The sequence below is a fragment of the Falco punctatus genome, assembly GCF_963210335.1.
Source record: "Falco punctatus genome assembly, chromosome: 11".
Taxonomy (NCBI): Eukaryota; Metazoa; Chordata; class Aves; order Falconiformes; family Falconidae; genus Falco; species Falco punctatus.
In genome coordinates this window covers 21,849,834-21,872,570 of record NC_137591.1, presented here as the reverse complement: position 1 = coordinate 21,872,570, position 22,737 = coordinate 21,849,834, and the positions used below count along the sequence as shown (strand labels likewise).

General features: G+C 41.2%; 1 protein-coding gene across 1 annotated transcript in view; it reads left to right on the top strand.

The window, feature by feature from the left end:
• The first annotated feature begins 34 nt into the window (after positions 1 to 34).
• GPR88 (G protein-coupled receptor 88) overlaps positions 35 to 22,737 on the top strand; it is a 28,668-nt gene continuing 5,965 nt past the window's right edge. Inside the window, exon 1 of the mRNA XM_080407140.1 lies at positions 35 to 21,493. Within this exon, the coding sequence (XP_080263266.1) occupies positions 3,039 to 4,121 (1,083 nt within the window). The 5' untranslated portion in view covers positions 35 to 3,038 and the 3' untranslated portion in view covers positions 4,122 to 21,493. The remainder of the gene's footprint in view (positions 21,494 to 22,737) is intronic.

Here is a 22,737-nt window from a genome sequence, read left to right as displayed (position 1 = left end):
CTTTTCTAAAACATGTATTTATATGATGGTGTTGCAAAAAGACATTAGTATGATAGGCATCTAACTGATCTGTCTCACTAAACTGCTTGTATTTGCTCTATATAACATCAAGTATTTAATCAATGGGTTGATATTATGATGTAAAGGTTACATTTCAAAATACCATCGTTTAAAAGCTGTGTCTGAATTGAGGTAACTTTTTTTCCTGGACAAGAACCCTTGGTACAGGTGTGATGTACCTTGTCTTTTGCATGTGCAACAGGTTTCTTAAGTCTCACGAACAGCAGGGTCTTTGTCCACAAGAACCTAAAAGATCGTGCTTTCACTGAGCTTTTTATCCTTCAATTAAAAACTAGTCACAAATGGTTCTAACATTAACTCTGATGATGATTTTCAGCAATTTTTTTGTGTTGCATGATTATTTACCCACAGTGCTTAATATTCCTGTCAGATAAGTCTGTACCTGCAATAGATGATGTGGACAGTATGTAACTGTTACACAGCCACCCTAAAGGAATGGCAAAGCCAGGAAAAGAGAGGATGCTTTAAAAGTTGCCCAAATTCTAGTGACAGTCTAATCTGAAAATACAAGACTGCTGCCACTACATTCAGACAATTAACGGATGGTGATGGGATGTGTAGAGTAACTATAAAGGAAGAACAGCTAATTAATTTCTATAGTATATGGGAACCAAACTTTCCCCTTAGCCTTTCTCTAGACTTCTATGACTTCTTATACAAAATATATAAATGCCACTAATGTAAAACATTTTTTGTTCTTAGAAATTAATAATAAATATAGCCAGTATTCTGTAATTATCAGCTTCTTAACAACAGATCTAGGGACAGTGAAAGGTCAGGGAGGTCTTCAGAACATTGTAGCTTTTAAGATAATACCCTGAAATTTGTTTCATACCCTCTGTTTGCTTATCCTTGAACTTCACTGTTTCTGTTACTTTATATATGACTGTATCTTCTTGTTCTGGGTGAACAAGCTCTATCATATGAGAGATTTTTTTTTTTTTTTTTTAAAAAAAAGGTTTTATAAACATGTAAGGATGGAATAATTACATCTAGAGGTCTCTACAGGGCCTATGATTCTGTGGCTAATGCCTTATGAAACTCCTAATCATCTCTGTAAAGTACCCTTTCTGAAGCTTTTTGGTTAGGGAGATATCTCTTGTTACAGATGTAGAGAATATTTTTCAATTACAGCATTGCAGAAAGAGGAGGATTTTAGTTTCTGTAATAACTGTTCTCTACTGACAGCTAAACAATGAAAGGCCTCAAAAGGTTTGACACTTGATTAGAGCTACACTGTAAAGTGCAGCAGGCAAAAAAAAAAAAAAGGTAATTAAGGGCCTGATCAAGTAAATCACTCATCTATGTCTTTAACCTTAAGCACATGAGCAATCTAATTAATTAAAAAAGAACATGTTCATGTTTGTAATAAATCCACATTTTGGATCAATAGTCCTGACAATTGCAAATATGAGCCTGTCAACTAAAAGATGTTGCAACAAAATAATAGATTAACCCACACAAATTACATTCATTACCTTAAAGAATGTATATGTTGTAACTAGTTACCTCCTAATTTATTATTTTGGTATTGTCAATTGTTAGCCTTGTGAGTTTAACAATACCTAAACCACCTTATAAAGTTATCTTTGGTCAATATACAGATCGTATCTTATGAGCTGGGATTGCTTACTTCTGTAGTCTATGTATAACCCCCCTGTAAAAGCAGCTTTTTTCCTAAGCACACCGCAGAATTAATCATCATTCCTTTTGTGGAAAGCTTTTGAGAAAAAATGTAAATTACTTTACTCAATTTCTTAAGAAATCTTGTCCAGGGTAAGGACAGTTAACATTTTCTCTCTGTTTGGGTAAAGCACTGTGGAGTTCCTGGGAGAATCCCACTGGTAATTCTTCTCCACCTGGGAAAGGACTGTTAAGCCCTACTCTTCAACCAGCTTTTAGTCCACCTAAGAACCTGTCATTCAGCTCTGCAGGAATTTGTGCTCCAAATTAGTTTTGGTGTGAGACAGTTTCAAATGCTACACTGATTTTGTTTTATCTGTGTACTTACTGACACCAGCGTTCACCTCTGGCAGGCTGGCAATGCAGGATTTCCTGCGGGCTAAGACAGGCTGAGTTTTATGAAGAAATAATATTTTGATTGAGGACCAGCTTCCTCAATAAGTACTGTCTTACCAAGGATCTGTGTATGTATTGTGTTTGAAAGGTTTAATTTGGAAAGTATATTCTTATTATAGACCGGTTCTAAAATTAAGCTTGCAGAAGCATAGTGCACTCTTAACAAAAATATCAGGGAAAAAAAATCAGTTTGAGTGAATATCTAGCAGAGGAGTTTCTACAGTAAATGGATTGTATTTCAGACAGAAGTGACTGATACTGGTTTGAAAGCTTGCTGTAAATGAAAGTTGTGTAAATGGGTTAGAACCTGGAAACCGGTAAGGCAAAGAGAAAAAGAGTCAGACTGTGTACTTGCAGTATTTCTGGAGCATGATAGGGTTTGGGTTTTTTTTTTTTTTTCCCTTCTTGATTTAACAAGTTGAAAATCTGCTGAATAATTCATGAAGAGTGGAAGGGCTGAATCTTCCTGGAATGATATACAGTGTACGTACTGTGGCACAGGAGAAACTGCAAAGCTTTGTATCAGTTGCTGCCGCTTCTGCTGCTGATTGCAAGGTGCTGCTGCTTTTGGCATTTTCACAGCTACAGAATCTTCAGTCGTGCTCTGGTCTGCTAACAGCCATCTGCTCCCTATGGACCCACCTTTGCTAGCTACAGTCTGTGGGAATCTCTTGCTGCCTACCTGCCTTGGACACGGGATCATCACTGCAAACTACATTTTCTGGACCTTGCAGCTCATATGACTGAAACCTGCCTTAGAGTCCCTCAGCTGCACATCCTCCCTTGTGCTTGGTGGGGGACTCCTGCAGCAGGATCTTCTGACTTGGACAAGGATGGGATTTACAGGGAGAAGTCAAAACTGAGCCGCATTCAGCGAGATGCCCAACGCCTCTTCCTGGAGTGCTAGCTCGCCCCTGCTGCTGCTCTGGGAGGACTCCTCTGGGACCCGCATCTTCCTGTCACTGCTCTATGCGGTCTTGGCTATCTCAGGGACTTTATCCAATGTGATGGTCATCTATTTAGTCTTCTCCTTCAAGAAGCTGCAGACCACCAGCAATGCCTTCATTGTGAACGGCTGTGCGGCAGACCTCAGCGTGTGCGCCCTGTGGATGCCCCAGGAGGCTGTGCTGGGGCTGCTGCCCCCCAACTCCTCCTCCCTGCGCTCGGTGGAGTACCGGCTGCTCCGCGGGGGGCTCCTCGGCCTCGGCCTCACCGTCTCCCTGGCCTCTCACCTGCTGGTGGCCTTCAACAGGTATGTGCTCATCACCAAGCTGCCCAGCGTGTACCAGGCCCTTTACCAGCGGAGGCACACGGGCTGCATGATCGGGCTGTCCTGGGCCCTGGCCCTGCTCCTGGTCCCGCTGCTGCCCGGGCTCTGGGCCCCGGGCTCTGCCCAGCAGCCGCCCCCGCAGCAGACGGACGGCAGCTCCCGCTACACCGCCCTGCTCGTCGCCCTGGCCGTGCTGGGCCAGACCGCGCTGCTGCTCCACTGCTACCTCGGCATCGTGCGGAGGGTGCGGGGCAGCGCCAAGCGGGTCAGCGTCCTCAACTTCCACCTCCTGCACCAGCTGCCCTTCCCCGCCGCCCCGCCGCCGCCCCGCCGCGCCCAGCGCCGCCTCAGCAGCGTCTCCGTCCTGCTGCTCTGCTGCGTCTTCCTGCTGGGCACCCAGCCGCTGGTCTGGGTCAGCCTCCTGGGCTTCTTCCTGCGGCCGGCGCCGCCGGCGCTGCAGGCCGCCAGCTGGCTGCTGCTCTGCTCCCTCTCGGCCCTCAACCCCCTGCTCTACACGTGGCGCAGCGAGGAGTTCCGCCGGGCCGCCCGCTCCGTCCTGCCCCGCGGCGAGGGCCCCGCCGCCGCCCCGCGCCCCGCCGCCGCCGCCGCCGGCCCCGCCGCCGCCCCGCCCTGCCCGCAGCTGCCGCGGCGGCGGGGGACGGTGGGCAGCGCCGCGGCCGCGCCGCGCTGAGGGGCCGCGCGGGAATGCGAGGGCCCCGGCAGCCCCCGGGCCGCCCCCCGCCCCGGCCCCGCGCAGGGCGGGAACCGCCGCGGCCCCTCAGGCCGCTCCCGCCGGCGGTCACCTCACGTCGGGGGCCGCCCGCCGCGCCCCTTGCTGCTGCCGGCCCGGGCCGCCGCCCGTGGCGCCCGCCTGAGCCCACGCACCTCTCCGCTCCCTCTTCCACCGCGCGGACGGGCCGCCCGCGGCTGCGGCCGCTTGCCCCGGGCCCGGGTCGGGCGCCGGCGGGGGGGTGTCCCTGCCCGCGGCGCCGCCCCCTCAGCACCGTTCCCGCTCGCGGCAGCTGCCCGCCTCCGGGTGCCGACCAGGACTCCAGCCAAACGCGATGGATTTGGAATTCGGGATAACTGGTAAATATGGCAACGTACGTAACTGTTACGCTTTAAAGATTTCCATATCAGACAGGCACCTAGACAGCTATTTTTGAGACTTACTGCAAGCCTGTTTTTATAAAATCTGTAATTCTTTCAGCGTTTGAAGTAGTTCTGTGAAAGGAGCTCCCCGAACGCAGGGTTCACGCGTGAGGAACTGGCAAGTCGCGTTACACACCACACGCAATCCCACCGGGAACCGCTTCCTTTCCCCCAGGTTACCTGGTCTCTGTGCTCCGTGCAAGTCCCTCCTCCTTCGGCTTTCCCTGGCAAACTTCTGGATGATGCTGTCCAGAGAAACTGTTCAAAAAAACCACACGTTGCACCTTTGTGGTGATCTGGTTTGGGTATTTTGTTTTGAAAGCTCTTTGCGCAGGGCCTGTTTTGACAAAGGCTTCTGCCTGTGGTAAAGCACTCGATAAAATACAATGCAATGTGGAGACCGGCGTTTTCTATCAAACCTTGTCACCTGTTCAGCTACCAGTTTATCATGTTTCTATTAAATATGTTGTTGCTGAAGTGCGACTTCACAGCCTCTGCTAAATATAAAATGACAGATTCTGTGTGGCATTTGGAAAGGGAACAGCTCTTCGCACTGAGGGTGGCGAGGGAAACAAACTGGTGGCGAGTGCTGCAGCCTCATTCCTCCCAGGAGCAGACCTAAAATCCCTGTGTTTCCTTCTCTGTTGCTTGACCACCTCCTTCCTCTTCTCCAACACTGTTGCTGTTGTTCTCATGGTGATGATATTTAGCGCTCTGTTTGCCTTCTGGCACAAAAGACTGGAAGTAGGTAGTTGTTTTCTGAATCCATGGGCATCCACAAGCAGTATCACTTAAATCGCACTGTATTGCAAAGAAGAATGGATGCATGGGAACATAGGAAAGTTCTTCACAAGAGTTTGTTGCATTGGGTGACAGGTATTAAAACGAGTTTGGCAGCTCTCATAAGGATATTTGAATGATGGGACAATGACAAGGAAGAGGCAAGCACGATGGGTACAACATAAAAGGCCCTATGGCCGTCTTTTATAATGCTCTGCAATTTGCTTGCCTTACCTGATGGGGTTTTCATTTTGACAGAAATTGCTTTAAAAGGAAGGGAAGAATTTAATTTTTTCCCAACTTGAAGACCTGTTAGGTATCTGTGATACAATGATGTATCTAAAATCCCCATACCAGTGTTTCTTTTTCTACATTAAAAAAAAAATGCCATCATCACAGAAAAGGTTCTTCCTGAGGTCAGAATTTGACAAAAGTCAAGGAACAAGGCCTCAAAAGGAAAATAAAAGAAAAAATTCTCTCGACATCCTGAAAATCTGTCAACATCTAGAAAATAGCTTTAGCCTCTTGCGAGGACCTGTGGAAAAATAAGAGAATTTTCCGAGAGTCTGAGGCTTACAGAGGGCTTCTTCCTCCATCTTGGAGACAGTGTGCCGCTGAGTGACAGCACCAGAAAGATGGGGAGGGCTAGCAAGGAGACATGAACATACAAGATATGCAAGATTTCTTTTTATCAACACTGTGCACGTATCTTGGAGAGTGGAGGAGCCACTATATCCTTTTTGTAATCTCCAGTCCTCATCACAGTAACTGTGCTTTTGCCAGCTCTGTGCAGCAAATGGAGAAGGAAAATGGTTCCAACCACACCGATACCACCGATACAATATTCTGAAAAATATTCTGGATCACTGCCAAAATAATCTAAACCGAGAGTCACCCAGGGGTAGGACACTGTTCCACTATAAAATTATCCTTAGGCTGGAACCCACAAAAGGATGCACATCACCACTTCCCACCATGGCTAAAAGAACAGAAGACGCTTGGTAGAGCTCAGTACCGGGCCCATAAACAAAAGAACAAACTTTAAAATAAAAATTTAGGTGACATAACCCCTGTTCTTGGCTATGAAACACGTTAGTCTGGAGATAAAGCAATAACCTGTTTCAGTGCCCAAACATAAGATAACTGGAACTTCTGGGCTTCTTCCCTTGTAAAATAGCATGCAAGTTAAAACTGAAATGCCTGTATTTTATATAGACTATGTTTTAAATGCAAACACATATAAAAAATGCTATCATGTACAAAACTCCAGTCAGCTGTCCTTATGCTATGCATTAATTCCAGAGAACAGCTGGAAATCCCTTGGAAAGTTTGATGTAATTACATCCGACTGTAAATCTTTGACTGTTTAATTATACTCAGGTGACCTTAATAGCATTACACAGAAAAGAATTTTAATTTAAAGTAATTAAGGAAGAGTAATTGTCTCAACTTAAGATCAGTTTCTCTGAGAAACTGCTGCTCAACAAAGTCCTGTATGCCTTGTTCTACAGCCATATTCTATGTATTTCCACATTGTAAATATTCCATGGTAAATTGCAATGGAAGCTTGGCTTAGCTCAACTTCTCCTGGCTCTGTGGTACGGCTGCTTGGTTGGGAAAACTGATCAGACTCTCATTTTTTGGCATCTATGCTTTACTTTTACGGCTGATTCAAATGTGTCCACTGCTAGTTTAATGGTGACTTTCCTTCAGTATGGATTTTTGTCATGCTCAAACAACTAACTCACACATAAAAGGGATATGGTGTCAATTGTCCTTTAAAATGTCTCAACCAAACAGTCTCTCAAGAGGTGTGAATGAAGATGGTGGGAAATGCTGCCAGCAATTCAAGCAAGGTTTGCTTGAATTGAATTGCTTCTTTGCTTTGGTGGTGTGCCAAGCAAGTTATCTGGCAGCATGGCCTAAAGGTGCCCTTCCTGGAATGGCTGGTCAGCTGGCTTTATGTATATTAGAGGAGGAGCGTGATCTCATTAAAGCATTGGGTTTATTATACTGTAGTGCAGATCAGCCATGTTGTTCATGTGCAATAGGTGCCTATTCCTTTGCTATTTTCTCAGGGCTTCTGGAAACGAGCAGCTAGGAGTTAGTAACAGGCTGGATGAATTGTACTGATGTGGTTTGAAAACAGCCATTTGGTGTGCTATGGCCCAGGTGTATTTGCCAACTCTGTGGTTTGCCCGTGCAGAAATCCATGCGGGACCTGCTTATTGAAGGTAAAATTGTGATGCCTCGGAATAACACCCTAAGGCAGAAATATGGTTATATGTGAAAAATGGTTGCAGAGGGTGTTCATCCAATCAAAGTTATGATTTGGATTAAATCTTTTGAAATTACCCTCAATTTAAAGGAATTGTAAAAAGCCATTGAGCTACTTTGTGGAATCAGGTAGCTACAATAATATGAGCCTCCACCAAAACTGGACAATCATTGCCCTAAAGAAAGTGCGTAAAAAAGTACAGGCAGCAAAGTGGAGCTGGGAAAAAATGACAAGAAGAGATAAAGACAGCAGGACAGGGGCAGTAACAACTGCCTTAGTGATCTTAACTTAGCGATCCTAAGAAACAACACAGAGTCTGAAAGCCAAGAGGCCTGGGATTTTGATGAAATAAACCATCTCAAATTATCTGATTATTTATATATGTGAGGAAACAGAATTCTATGCTTTTCTTAATAAATAAAAACATGCAATTGTATTCTCAATTTCTTCTTTCAATGAAGCATTCCATACGCCAGCAAATTTTCTTTACCGCTGGAATCAAGAAAGACTAAAGGTATGAATTGCATCAGTGTTCTTATAGAGACTGCATTCAACAACATTACTGGACATGCAAGCAGGGATAACATCTTAGCTAACCTCCAGATTCAGTCAGCCATAAGCACGCTGTGAACCTTTTTTTTCTAACTACCAAATTGATGCTATTTTTAAAAAAAACCCACATACAGATTATTTTCAAATGAAGACGTTTAAGTGTAGCATTTCATTAAAGAAAAAAGTGACAACATATACTTTAGCTTTCTATTTCATCTTAAATCACATAACTAGATTATTGCAGTATGCTTTAAATTCAGAAGTCCCTTTCCCAAATGGCAGCGAAAATAGCTTTTCTCGTGACTGTTTTAACTTCTAAGAAAGCTACCTTTTTTGCTCTTTTGTGTCAATCCTTCCCATGCACTGTCATCATTTTACCAGGGTAATAGTCTATTTTTTTCCCTTCTTTTTCCCTTTCTTCAGTATTTTCTGTACTTTCCTTCACTAAGGGAAAAGTATTTGATCTTGCTGATCAGGGCATAACTCGTTGTAAAGTATAAGTTTTGTGAGACAGTTATTAGTTGCAAACTAAAACTAAAAAACTGAGGGACAAATCCCACATACTTAAGTTTCTAATTAAGACTGAGTAGGTTTTGAAGGTGGGTGTTTCCTACGTAGGGTAGTGGACAAATGCTGTGTCTCTACAGATACTTACATTTGATTAAGGCTATGGAAAAACCAGGGATAGTGTACAAAAAGGTCACAAATAATTTGAAAGCTGGAGAAAAAAACTTTGTAGTTGAAGAGCTCATTATGATTAATTTATCAAAAGTAACCTCATTACAGGATACATACCCTTATGCAGGTATTGAAACCAATGTGTTACCATACAAGGTGATCTAGTAATCTCTTCATGCTTGGAAAACATGCCCTTAAAGGAAAATAACTCTGCTTTAAGAGTGTGGGCCACTTTGTTTATTGTCAATGAGTTCAATATGGCAAGGTTTCCTGTGCAGTCTGCCCTGCACCTGGCCTGGGCAGGTACTCATGAAATTAAAGAACTGGAAAAAAAGTAATCTTGAAGAAAAACCACTTGTGGCTGCTTTGTGGCCTGAAGCTTTGGGTTTCTGAAGAAACATAATAACCAATCCAGGAAAGCTAACTATTAGTATTTAGGACATACTTTAGGATATCATGTAACCCCACAGCATCTTACCCTAAGTATAGAGTCATGCTTTGGAGAACTGTTCTTAAGGAAAGCAAACTGCCTGTTGGAGAGGGAGCTTAAGCCAAACAAGGGAGCTCTGTAGCAGCATAGGTTTCACCCTGCTGTCCCACCTTTGTGGGACAACAGGTTGAGATAATAAATAACAAACACGTGCCTCTGTCAAAAATTTTCAGCATTCTTTAAATGCCTTTTTTCTTTGTACTGTGAGATCATCCTCTGCTTCAAAAGTTTTCCTGCTGCTCTAGAATTGACAGCAGATGAAAACCATATTTAATATTAATTATTAAAGAAACACAAAGGAAGAAAGTACAATTCTCATTCTCACTGGACAGAACTAGCTCCCGTGGTTCAAGGACCAAGGTACAAGGAGCAAAGATGGAGATGCCGTTATTGAAAAGCTTCACTTAAGACCAAAGATGCCTTGTGTTCAGGAGCAGCCCTACAGAACGAAACAGCTGCTGGTGAAAAATGCCATCACAGAGCCATACTGCAGGTGGTTGTCACATTTGCTGTTTCCTGAATGGATGCACTGGTGGTTTTTGTCTGTAATATTGCCATTAGAGAAGGTATTAGTATTTGTGAAAAATAGCTGTGCAGCATGGGCTTCTCAGTAAGGTCAAATTTTGATTACTGTAGCAGGACTTGACCTTTCTGTTCCCTCTCTTCCTGAGAGCTCAAGAGAGCAGCTGAGTGAGGAAAGTGGAAGTGCAGTCCTGGGGGGAGAAACAGCAGGAATTATCATACCTGGAAGAGATATCTTTGATATCTTGTTATTTTATTCATTGTTTCATGAATCTGCCAACTCAGATTGAAATTTCTTAATAGATGTCTTCAGGCTGTCTGAAGTCTTCACCTGTCCTGTGACAGTCTCAGCGCAGAATTAAAAATGCAGATATGCTTCAGGCAAGAGCTGCATCCATCCTGATCTGTTCTGAAGCTGATGATGTGATGGAGGTGCGATGTCAGTCTGAAAGCAATGCACTGAGTATTGGCAACAGAAGAAAACTATGACAGAGAGAGCCTGAGAGGCAAAGCTGATTAATTGAACAATAGCCAGAGTTTTGCAAAGCATTACACAAAGTTTGCTTAATGTTTGTTCCACTGAGGTGTCGCAATGAAACGTCCTCTTTGTTTCCTTCTACCCCCTTTGTCTGGCTTGCCTCAGTCTACCACAGTGCTGGGATAGGCACTTTCTTCTCACCCTGGAGCCTCTGACACTGACTTCGAGGTCATTTCATAAAACACTGTTTCTGCAATTCTTTATAAACATCGCATCTTTCATTTTAAGGCTCAGTGAAATGGCTGTAGCAGTGTTGTAGCTGTGGAGACAGAAGCAGCAAGTTTTGAACAGAGATAATAATGAGAAATATGGTGAGGATATGTGAGTAGTACTTCATATCAACATTTGAGTATTACTCCTTTGTCTTCTGTTGCTTTTCATCAGTTGCTATCTGCACATATTGGAATGTCTTCATTGCAGGTGTGTCTTTTTCCATAAAAATATCTCCTTTAATTAATCCCTTTTTATGAAGGTAGTGGTAAACTCTTGCATGATTTTAAATATGCAGCCATGTTAGCTCCTCCAGTGAGCGTAACTGTCCCTCTTTCATTCAACAGAACATCTTCCTTTACTCTAGATTAGGGTTTTTTTTGATTTGTGGCATTATTTCTCTCAGGCTGATTAAAGGAGAGAGTTGGTAGACTGTAACATGAGAAAACAAAAGAACAACCTCGCTACTGTTTCTGTTTGATTTCAAGGCAAAGGCACTTTTTATAGCTTTCACTGTGGCTATCAGCTTTTTTTGTATGGCATTAAAACAAGACGGAAGAACTATCTATCATGTTAAAAAAGGACATAAATAGGAACACAAAAATTATTCGTTGTGTATGGTGAGTAAATGTAAGCTCTCTGGATTCTGCAGTAGATACCTTGCTTGGCTCTTTGCTGTTTATTGTAACTGTTATGTACATACTAACAGGGTTAGGAAAGTCTCACACACAAATATAAAAAATGATGGCTCTGCGCTGAATTAAAGGCATGAATTAATTTTCTTCTATCTCCAGCATCATTAAATATTGCTATTGTACTATCTACTGATTATCTATATTATACCTGTCACCTGATAGCAACCACGGTCGTTATGGTAATGTCAAGATTATAATTATAGTCCCTTCTGCAATGTAGTCATACTATGCTAAAAAACTATGCTAAAAAACGTATCTTTGAGATGGTAGTGTCCCATGCTTGGTATCAGCCCAAACACAAACACATTTTGAGATTTTTAAGGGGAAAAATATTTTGTTTCTGAGTTACTAACATACGAGGAAAATTATGTACTTATACGTACATATATGTGTATGTTAAAATATATAGAGCCTTTTATTAACATTCAAGGAAAGTTATATACTTACATGTACATATATGTGTATATCATTAAAAACTATGTAGCCTTTTGAACTATGGCTTTACTTCATCTGAGATCAACAAAAGTTGACAGAACTTCTTATTCCTTGGTGAACATCCCTTCAGCTGAGTTTGGGAATTTAAGAATATAAAAAAATGCAGTTATTAGTCAGACATCAAAGAAATCATGTGAAAGCTTGTTTGACAGCATGTGTCGGTGTGGTAGGTAAGCCCGTACCCTTCTGCAGTACAACACGTGGTGCTGCGGGCGTTTTGGCTGTACCTCCCAAGGTCTCTCTTGCAGCAGAGGCTGGTGACTTCTAATGCCCACAGGCTGATCCCTGAACCAGAGCCAGGACTCCTGGGAGACACATGTTTATGAGGCTGCAGATTGTGGGTGGCAGGTAGAGGGTGCCGTTCCAGAGAATAAAGTAAGTGCGTTCAGAGAGTGATCTGATTTCTGTAGAAAGTAAGGGCAGAACTCTGAGGACAGATTTTAAATCATTATCTGGTATCTTCTTCAGATTTTATTGCTATCATGGGTCTGTTTTCTTTTAGATTTGGGAGACATTTGTTCATTTAATTCTAAAGAAAAAGATGTTGTCTCAGAAGTATACAAATGTGTAAAACAATTCTCTTCCCAAATGTAAAAAGGTTCTAGGGAAACCATATTGAGGAATGCAACTCGGGGAGCGAACGGGTCAAAATAAAAACACGCTACATATAAAATTAAGGGCCTTGTAACCATTATCTCATTTAGTAACATTAACAATATAAATATTATCTTAGCCTAATGAATAAAATAGCTGATTGTATGTTAATCTTATCTGTAATTTGAAAAAATTATGATCACCATAATCAGGGTAGAATGGCAGATACAAGGTTTTATCTTTAAATGAGATATCTGTAGAAATACCGCAGTGCTTTTTTTTATTTCCTATGCTTATCACTTACACAGTACTATATTGAAATACTGCTTTCTATTAATTTGTTTTGGGAACAAAGTTGGTGTGTTGTTATAATATATTTTTGGTAATATTTTGACATCAATATTTGGTTTCAAGCAGGCGTATACAAAGCTGTTTAGGTGCCAGGCATTCCTAGGTCGGTATAGGTACCTATTATGTACTTTTATTCAAATAGTCATGAACAGCCTATTGCCAAGAATGTCCATTAAAACCTTCAGTGATCTCAAGGTTGTCTGTAAATGTTAAATAAGGGTGTCTGATGCTAGTGGAGGCTGTCAGCAGCGAGGATAGCTGTATGCTCTTTAGGAACAAGGAGGCTGCTAGCCTGCAGCCTGCTTTTGTACAGTGGCCAGCCAGGGATCTGACTGAGTTATTCTCCCTCATACAAGCCAGTTGCAAAAGGTCACAGCTACTGCGTCCCTCTAACAGGTGCACTTTTATGCAACCTTTACACACTCAGTAGCACATTCATCCTCATGTCTTCACAGACAAGGACCTGGGAGTCCTGGAGGACAGCAGGTTGCCCACAAGCCAGCAGTGTGATCTTGGGGCCAAGGAGGCCAATGGGATCCTGCTGGGGGGCATTAGGAGGACCATGGCCAGCAGGTCGAGGGAGGTGATCCTCCCCCTCTGCGTTGCCCTGCTGAGGCCACATCTGGAGCACTGTGGCCAGTTCTGGGCTCCCCAGTTCAGGAGAGACAGGGAACTACTGGGGGGTGCCCAGCGAAGGGCTACAAAGGGGATGAGGGGGCTGGAGCATCTCGCTTATGAGGAAAGGCTGAGAGAGCTGGGGCTGTTTAGCCTGGGGAAGGCTGAGACGGAGTTTTATCAATGTCTGCAAATATTTTAAGAGGCATGTGTCAGGAGGATGGGGCCAGGCTCTTTTCAGTGGTGCCCAGTGCCAGGACAAGGGGCAACTGGCACAAACTGAAGCACAGGGAGTTCCTTCTGAATGTGAGGATAAACTTCTTTACTGTGAGGGTGACAGAGCCCTGGGACAGGCTGCCCAGGGAGGCTGGGGAGTCTCCTCTGGAGACATTCAAAACCCACCTGGACACGATTCTGTGCAGCGCGCTCCAGGTGACCCTGCTTTAGCAGGGGGTTCGACTGGATGATCTCCAAGGTCCCTTCCAACCCTGACCATGTTGTGGTTCTGTGATTCACAGACTTAAAGTATTTTATGTGAACAGGAATAAAGGCAGTGGAATCTCAAGTTGTTTATTAACTGTTTAGGGACTAAGGCCTTATTATACCCTAGTAATTTAAGAAGTTTGGTTGATTAGTAGAATTTTAGGGAAAATCTTTATCTTGCCACTGAGTCTGAAGTGAGAGTTTGAAAACTCATCTGTTTCACTGCTGGGCATTAACAGTGAGAAGTTCATGTAATGATGCCAGCTGATGGAAGCGAACCATGCTCATGAGACACAGCAGGAAATACCCCTCCTAGCAGTAAAGAGCACATCAGTGAATTAGAAAGAAAGAAAGTGAATTAGAAAGAAAGAAGGTGAATTAGAAAGAAAGATTAAGAAAACTAGATTGGATCTTGTATAGTCCTGGCTCACCAGAAGCTGTCAAGGACGTGAGCCAGACCCAGAGATGGAGAGACTTTATCTGCTCTTCTACTGCAGCCTGTGTTATAAGGTTACACCTTTGTTAAGGGGACTGGGTTTGTTGTATGCTTACATATAGGTAGGTCCTGCATATATCGCAAAAGCAAATGAAACCCAGGTATCTTTGAGTGGGTCTCAGATTCCAGGTGTATACAAGGAAATCCATTATCCAGAAAGTGTTCCTATTTCACACAGCCTGTTACAAGGAGTTGTGGTGGGCCATTTCATGTCTGTTCTGCTCTTATAAAAAAGTCTTTGTTAGTAATGGAAGAGACACCCCTTCTCTCACCCCCCCTGCCACCCCCCACCCCCACATGAATGAAAAGTACCTTTCTCTAGCATTTTTCCCTTCTTGGCACCTCAAGGAATCTTCCAATCCTTTTCAAATATTGCTCCTTTGAGAGCAGGGTTTTTCCTTAAGTGACAAATGCCTTCAGCAATGTGAGAGGACTTAGCCATGTTGCCCTTGATTTCCTGTAAAGTGTGTATTAGTATGGGTATGGTGCCAGAGCTTTCACAAAGGTGCAGGTAGCTTGCCCAGAGCATCACTAATGGGTCTTGATTTTCCATTTTGGAGGGAAACAATAAAACCTATTCCAAAGGAAAATACATCTTTTTCTCTCCCACTTCTGAATAGATGATCAGAAAGAAGTTTATTGAAAAGCTCAGTGAGTAATTTCTTACCCTTATTCAGCTGTATGTCTAGCTAAATAGTCAAGAATAGATAGACAATTATATTAACAATAGCTCCCTGGACCTCCTTTTGGTACATCATACAATTGTGTTCAGCACACAGAATTACAGAGGTCAGGAAAAGAGAAGCTAGATGGCACTATGGTCCAAAGAGATCATGTGCTGCTGGTGAGCAAAATGAAGTTGAGCAAGTCATCTGGTGTAAAATGCCTCTAGAATTTACTAGATATCAGCAAAACCAGGCTCAGAATTCCGGAAGTGGAATTAGGGAGAGAACATGTTTTCCACTGATACAATTATTTTCCTTTTGTGTTTTTATACACTAACAGGCTTAAACTTAAGCATATAGACATGAAAGAGATTACAAATGTAAAATGGCTTTAAGATTACCTACACAGATAAAACTGTGAGAAATAGGTTGTGCATTATTACCTCAACATAACTTAAACATATTTGTGATTTTTAAACATACAGTCACATATTTCTGCTCAAATATGTTAGTATGTGTGGAAGTAGATAAGCAGTGTACCACACGTGTGCAGTTAAAGGAAACCAACACACTCATCTTATTAGGTCCAGCTAGCTAGAGGGGAAAAAAATCCACTCTGATACACTCATAAAACTTTGATGATTTTTTTAAGGATGGAGATAAAGGGACCTGCACTGCCACAGTATAAATCTCGTACAAGCAAATATCTGGGGTAGTTCTGTGAGACACTCATTAAATTAGCTTTATATACATACATTTTAATTTTCATATGTCATTTTTCCTAATCTCCACTTTTAGAACACAATGATTTTACTAATTTATACTAGTTTTTAGTTAACTAATGTAATTCATCCATGTGTATTTTTGTCAGAAATGAAAGTCAGACAAGAATGTATTATTATGGTTTTTATTAAAATTATAAGGTGAACCAAAGCCTTTACCTAACCTATAATTATTATTTAAGAGTCAAAGTAGGCAATTTAAGCATAAATGTTCCTTAGAAGAATGTCAAAGTTATTAAAATGCAGAAGAAATAAACAAAAATACCCATAAGCTTTGGAAGTCTGGGGAGGTCTTATTTAATAATGTTTTTAAAGAAGGTCTCAACATTTGAAAGTAAGTAAAATCCAGACAGCCAAACAACTTTGATCTGTAGCAAACCCAACCTCTAGGCTTTTTCGTTAGTATATTTTGCTTATGCAATGAAAGGATCTGTATTACAGCATGCTGTTTTACCAAGAGAGTCCTTCTTTTTAAGAGTAGTTCAATAGTTGTCTTAGAGGTAAGGTATTGCTGTACAAACTGGCAATTTAAGCATGCATCTGTCACAAAACAGATGCAATAAATGACTAATTTTGTGGTATTTTGTCATGGCAGAAGGTAGCCATAGAACATCATGCTGTTCCTTCAGAGTTCAGTATGTCATTGATGTGACAGTAAGGGGTATGGATGGACATGTAATTAACTTTGAAACTAGAAAAGCGTCAAGGTTATTAGTTCTAGGGAGGCACTTGAGGAACTTCTGGGAAACCTGAAAAAAAGGTTGAGCAAGGTGAAATTAAGAGCGTAATATAAATACAGCATTTTAATGCTTACACAATTGCAAAACTGCATATGAAGGTCAGTGAAGCAAATTCATAGAACTGCAGTCCTACGAGGACTGTGTTAAGGATCTAGCAGCTGGAAAAGAAATAGAGCCGAGAAGTAGGAATTAAGAGGAGAAAATGGGGTCAGAAGGACTGGGAGAACAAGACATCTCCTTGGAAATGGAAATGAGATGATAGCCAATGCTGGCAAGGAACTAGGAAGTTTATCAAAGGTGCTTCAAGAGAGGTTAGAAGAGAGGGAATCATTTGTAGACAGAAGGTGTAGTGGAAGAAGGAGGTCAAAAGTTTTGTAGAAAGTGTGCAGAGAAGTAGTTCTGTATTAATAGGCAGTGGGATTGGAAATGTTGAAGAAGCAGGCTATTAGAACAACCATACACTGGAGCAGCAAAACAGATTTCCCTTGGGCTAGCAAAAAGCAAAATATAAATTACTTTTAACATGGTACTTTGTTTAAAAATAAGAAAAAAAAAAGATATTAATTTCACAGTAATTATTTTTGAGATCATCTTCCTGTTTCAAGCTACACCGAATTTGTGAGCTCCTGCTTTGTTGTATATTTGATGATTCAGGAGTCCTTTTTAGGTCCTGTGCTTAGTCTCAGTGTGCTAGGAGGGCGTATTTCAAGTTTAAGTGGGTAAAATTATGCTTCCCAAAAGATGGAAAACATTAAAGCCCTCCATGACCAAAATGGCTAACTGGGGGGATTTAGGAAGAAAATTCAAACTAAATTATAACAAATTAAAAAATTGTTTCCTTCTGCCAACAACGTGAAAAACTCTGGTTCCTTTTAACACCTTTTAGAAACACCACCTACTTGCTGATCTGACCCCTGTTTACATTGATTATGCAGCTTCCATAGATTTCCCAGAAAAATCATCATCCAATAAGTAGCATAATTCTTCCAACTTAACATTAAGACATGGCAGATCGTGAGCCTTGTCCTTAATTAACTGCTTTATTAAATACCAATCTTTATAGGGACCATACTGTGCAGTTTGCCTTTTGGCTCCGGACTTCTGAGAACTGACTGCAGGTTTCAGCCTTCAGAAGCCCTAAGAAACACAGTAGTGCTGATACGGTACTTGCATAGATGTGAGTTTTGCTTTGTGCTGCCTCAGCAACAAGGAGGAGGACTCTCCACAGAGTACTGTCTGACCTAACCATGTTTCTGTTCTTTTTTTTTTTTTGCCATCCAAGTGCTTTCCCCCTAGAACTCAAGGAAACTCACATTTTCTTTTTTCTGATGATGTGTCAAATCCTTGTAGAGTAGTGTGGATGTTGGCTGAACCTTCTGCAGGTTCAGTCTTGTAATGGCTAAACTGAATGACAGCCAAGAAGTTCTTAAATGTCCATTAAAGACATTAAGTCAAGGGTCATGTTGTATATGGAGCAAAATACATGTATAGTGACAGGAAGCAGAGTTTTCCCTGTGTTTTAAATAAACAATAGCAGGTCCAATGTCTAGTTATTGGTGATAGGAAGATCTCTTTGTTCTATCAGATTTCTGTTTCCTCTAACACTCTGTAAGGTACAACTCCTTCACGTTTGCTGCCATAATTTGTATTTTCTAAATGTGTGATGCAGCAAATTCTTAAAAATAACCATCAACTTTGTATTTGTTTTCAAGAAAGTGCTGATGGAAATAAAGTGCTAATTTTGGATTGCAGCAACTGCCCTAAAATGAGCACACTCAGCAAGAAATGCAACATGACTGTTGTTTGGCTTTAGTGTCATAGGTGAACAGCAAAAATTGATAAATTCACTGTACTTTAAATCTCGGAGGATGTTTAAAAATAATTGTTCTAAATATATATATATATTTTTAATGGCTTACAATACAACATTGAAATCAGTCCTTTTGCTTCACTATGCTTGGGTAAAATTATCTACAAGATGGTTCATCAAGATGGCATATTTTAAAGGAACACTGCAATGTGTTTGTAAAATACTAAAAGTAATAGGATTATCACTCTTCTGCTTTAAAAACTGTTTATGGTAAATTAATTGTTTAACATTCTTGGAAGGTGCCAAATTAATTATGTTTGTTTATTTCAATAATCTGTGAATATTTCCTGCAAGATTTCATTGCAAATTCCATGACAGATTCCCATCCCTGCCTCAGTATTTCCAGGGGTACCCTAACTTGGTTGCAGTAATTCAGCTACAATGTGTCTTCCAGGCTACCTGCTGAAGAAGGCAGGCTGGGGAAGAGAGTAAGAGCTAAGGTGGAAAGACCATTTTTCTGCTTGCCCCCATTTAGGGTGCAAACTCCAAACCTGGTACTGCCTTTGCAGATTGGGAGACAGCTTGTGGAAAGCCACACATCTTTCTTTTCATCTCCTGTTGAAACTCTTGATTTTGCTGGCTGTATTAATAGCTTGTATGCAAGTGACTCCAGTCTGTTTGTCCCAGCATCTCTCTCCTTTACAGCTTTGAAATTGGTTGCAGCTTCTGCAGTTGCTCCCCACCTGCAAGACACCTTCCTGGGAGCAGCAGCCTTCCTTCCAGGGCCTGCTGCATGGGGGAAGGACAGGGATTCCGCTTGCTTTTCACTTATGCATCACTTTTCTTTTTTTTTTTTTTTTTTCACTTCTCTTCTATCTCATTTTCATAGAATAATGGAATGGTTTGGGTTGAAAGGGACCTTAAAGATCATCTACTTCCAAGCCCCCTGCCACAGGCAGGGATGCCTTCCACTAGACCAGGTTGCTCAAAGCTCATCCAACCTGGCCTTGCACACTGCCCCAGATAGAACATCCACAACTTCTTGGGGCAACCTGTTCCAGTGTCTCATCTCCCTCACAGTAAAGAATTTCTTCTTAGTATCTAACCTAAATCTGCCCTCTTTCAGTTTAAAGCCATTACCCCTTGTGCTATCGCTACATGCCCTTGTAAAAAGTCCCTCTCCAGCTTTCTTGTAGGGCCCCTTTAGGTACTGGAAGGCAGCTACAAGGTCTCCCCAGAGCTTTCTGTTCTCCAGGCTGAAGAACGGCAGCCCTATCAGCCTGTCTTCGTAGGAGAGGTGCTCCAGCTCTTTGATCATCTTCATGGCCCTCCTCTGGACTCACTCCAACAGGTCCATGTCCTTTTTATGTTTTCTCTTTAAGTGTAACCTTTGAACAGTAATGCAGCTCTAACCTACAATATTTATGTTATGAGCAGGAATATCTAAAAGCAACTTGCTTCAGCACAGGTGAGGTCTAGAGAAAAAAAGACAAGAACATTTAATCATTGGAACAAGCCAGAGAAAAGAGCCTCTCCTCCATGCATCTGTTCTGCTGTCTGCAGCATTTGGGTGAAGCGGGTGTTAGTTTGACCATGTACATTCCTTTTCCTTTTCTTTCTGTTCTAGTCTAGTCTTGCAAAATACAAGAGCAATTCCAACAAGAAATAAAGGGGCCAGTATCAAACAGAGATGAGGTTTTACTGCAAAAGAACAGGATATTTTTGGAACAACACAGGCCTCTGCAGATCTCCACAAAGTATCAGGAATGCAGGAAGATTTTTTCATACTTCTAAACATCCAACTTCATCTATGACTTTGATATTAATTTTGTATAAATTTTTTTAAAAGTAATAATGGATGGGGGGATTTCCATTTCCACATTTTTACAAGGGTATTTCCACAGCTTCTAAACCCTCATTAAACAGCTGTCTGCTCTTAGTACATATGTACAAAACATGTTTGGAGCTATTAAGATATGATTTCTATAGTAAAAGTTTTTTAAAGTTTTTCTACATAAAGCCTATAAGACTCTGAATTCATCGGTTAATGCTCTACCAACAAAGTAGAGTATCTTCTAGCTTTTTTACACTTTCATTTACACTTCTTATTTAATGATAGTAAAGGTTCTTTTAGCAAAACTGTTAAGCAGTTTTGAGACTGATTTTTAAGATCATATGAGACTCCAGTTACATAGTTAACTGGAACTAATGCCTTCACTGATGTTATGTATATATTTCAGTATTTTGGAGAACTAATAACCAAAAATACTTACCCACAGAGTAACATCGAAATATTGGTTTTTTCAGATTTGAGAGTCTGCAGTGTGCTGAGAGCCTGCACTGAACTTAGTGTGGAAAGCATTAACAGAATTTTTTTAATCCTCTTTTGTTTTGTTTCACTAATAAAAGGAATTTTAATCCATTTTTTCTTCTTTTTCTTTCTTTTTTCTTCTTGTATAGAAGGTTTCACTTTAAATATATCAGAGATTTTTTCCAGGTTTCTGAGTAGGTGGGGCATTTCCAACAAGATAACTGAAAGAAAGAATAGTAGGAAATCTTAATTAATTTAATTCTACTATTTTGGTACAAATGAACTAGCTGGAATGACAGAGCAGGAACTAGGTGGGAAAAGAACAATAGTATGCTTCCGCAATGCTAGCAAGTAATATGGGGCTAGGTTTGGGAAGGATTTGGAAGCAAGGAGTTTGAGAACTCAGCTAATATTGGAAGTTATAGAAAATATAAACAGGTTAGATGACTGCAAATATTATGCTACAATATATATTACAGTTCTGCTAGTTTTAGCTATCAGAGCAACTGCAGACTACATTCAGTGGCAGCTTGAGCCATTAACGCATTGCAAAAAAGCAGTCAGCTGAGTGGTCTTGCTAACTCTTTTCAGGCATGTGAGGAAACATCTACAAAGGAGTAAGAGAGATATTTGGCATACTGAATAAGAGATTACCTGTAATTCAAAATGTTAGAAACTGACTTTTGGTAAGGCATATTGGAAAAGAAGTGAGAACATTCAGCCTGTGATCTTGAGAGGACTGGAAAAGGGCACAAGAACAGTTACGACGACAGAAAATGTGAGAATTGTCAGTGTAGAAGAGAGTCTCTAAAGGAAAGAACAGCAGGTTTTTGAAGTTACCCTCTGCAGAATTGGGAAGAGAAAATAAATATGCAAAGGGAAAATGGGTGTGCTGAAACTAGAGTGTAAAGCTGCAGATTATTTTGTAATTAAGGAGAAAGATAGTCAAAGTGAAATCCCCAAAATAAGATGAAAAATTAATTACCAGCAAGAAGAGTTTCAAGATAATTCTTAAATTACTGATAACTGAAAGGAAACTGAAAGAGAAGAGCCCAGGTACTTAAGAAACTGCAAGAAGAGGTCTGAAGTTTCGTATCTGATGTGAATTTAAATGCTAGCACTTGGCAACTGTTACATCAAGAATAGTCAAGATTTGGTGTTGTACGGACTTGTAAGGATAGTGTGAAAAAGCAGATTGTCTTTGTCAATACATTGTTATCATCATTCTAAGTTATTGCTGCTTTCTTGTACAAAATCACCGAACGGTTGCAGGGAACCAGACGCTGCTAAGGCATGTGGTAATGAAAAAGGAAGTACAGGCATGTGATAGTGAAGAAGGAAATATTTTTAGTTCCTTTGGGTCTGAGAACAATTTTATATACATGGAGAACTATATGCTTGTGAGAAACAGATCTTCCAGATACTTTTCAAACAGTAGTGTTTAAAGTGTCTCAGTGCTTTGTGCAGTGGGGCTTCCCCAATCTTGAACTCACCAGAACAGCTTGGGGCATTTGCCGTTGCAGTACTGCAAAACTGTTTGGCAGAGAGACAGCTTCCCAAGGGTGAATTTCGCTTTGTAGCTCTTTTCATAAGTTATTGGTTCTTTGTATGCTTGTGCTCATTAGATATTTATTCCATGAATTACTATTCCCCACTGCATGAGGCTGTCAGCATACTTGGAAGGAGTCTGCATGACTTCTGACTGTCCAAAAGGAAAAGAAGAAAGAGGAAATTAATGTGAGAACGTGACCTGCAGCTGTCTGTATATCTGAATAAGAAAAGCTATGTACATATTCACACAATGACAAAGAAATCATCGGGGATCTGTCATTGGTATTTTTATCAGGAAGGAGCTCTATTAATTTGCATCAGTTTACCAGCAAGTTGTAAATAAATATGTTAATGTAGGCTGTTCTACTTTTTGTGGGTGTAGTTAGAGCGTTTAAGACAAAAGGAAATTTAGAAAAGATCATGTTGAGTTTCTGCACACTATTGACTATGTATACTATTATGCAGAAAATTCTAGATAGGCAGCAAATTGTGTACATTGTGACCATATTAAAAGGCAGA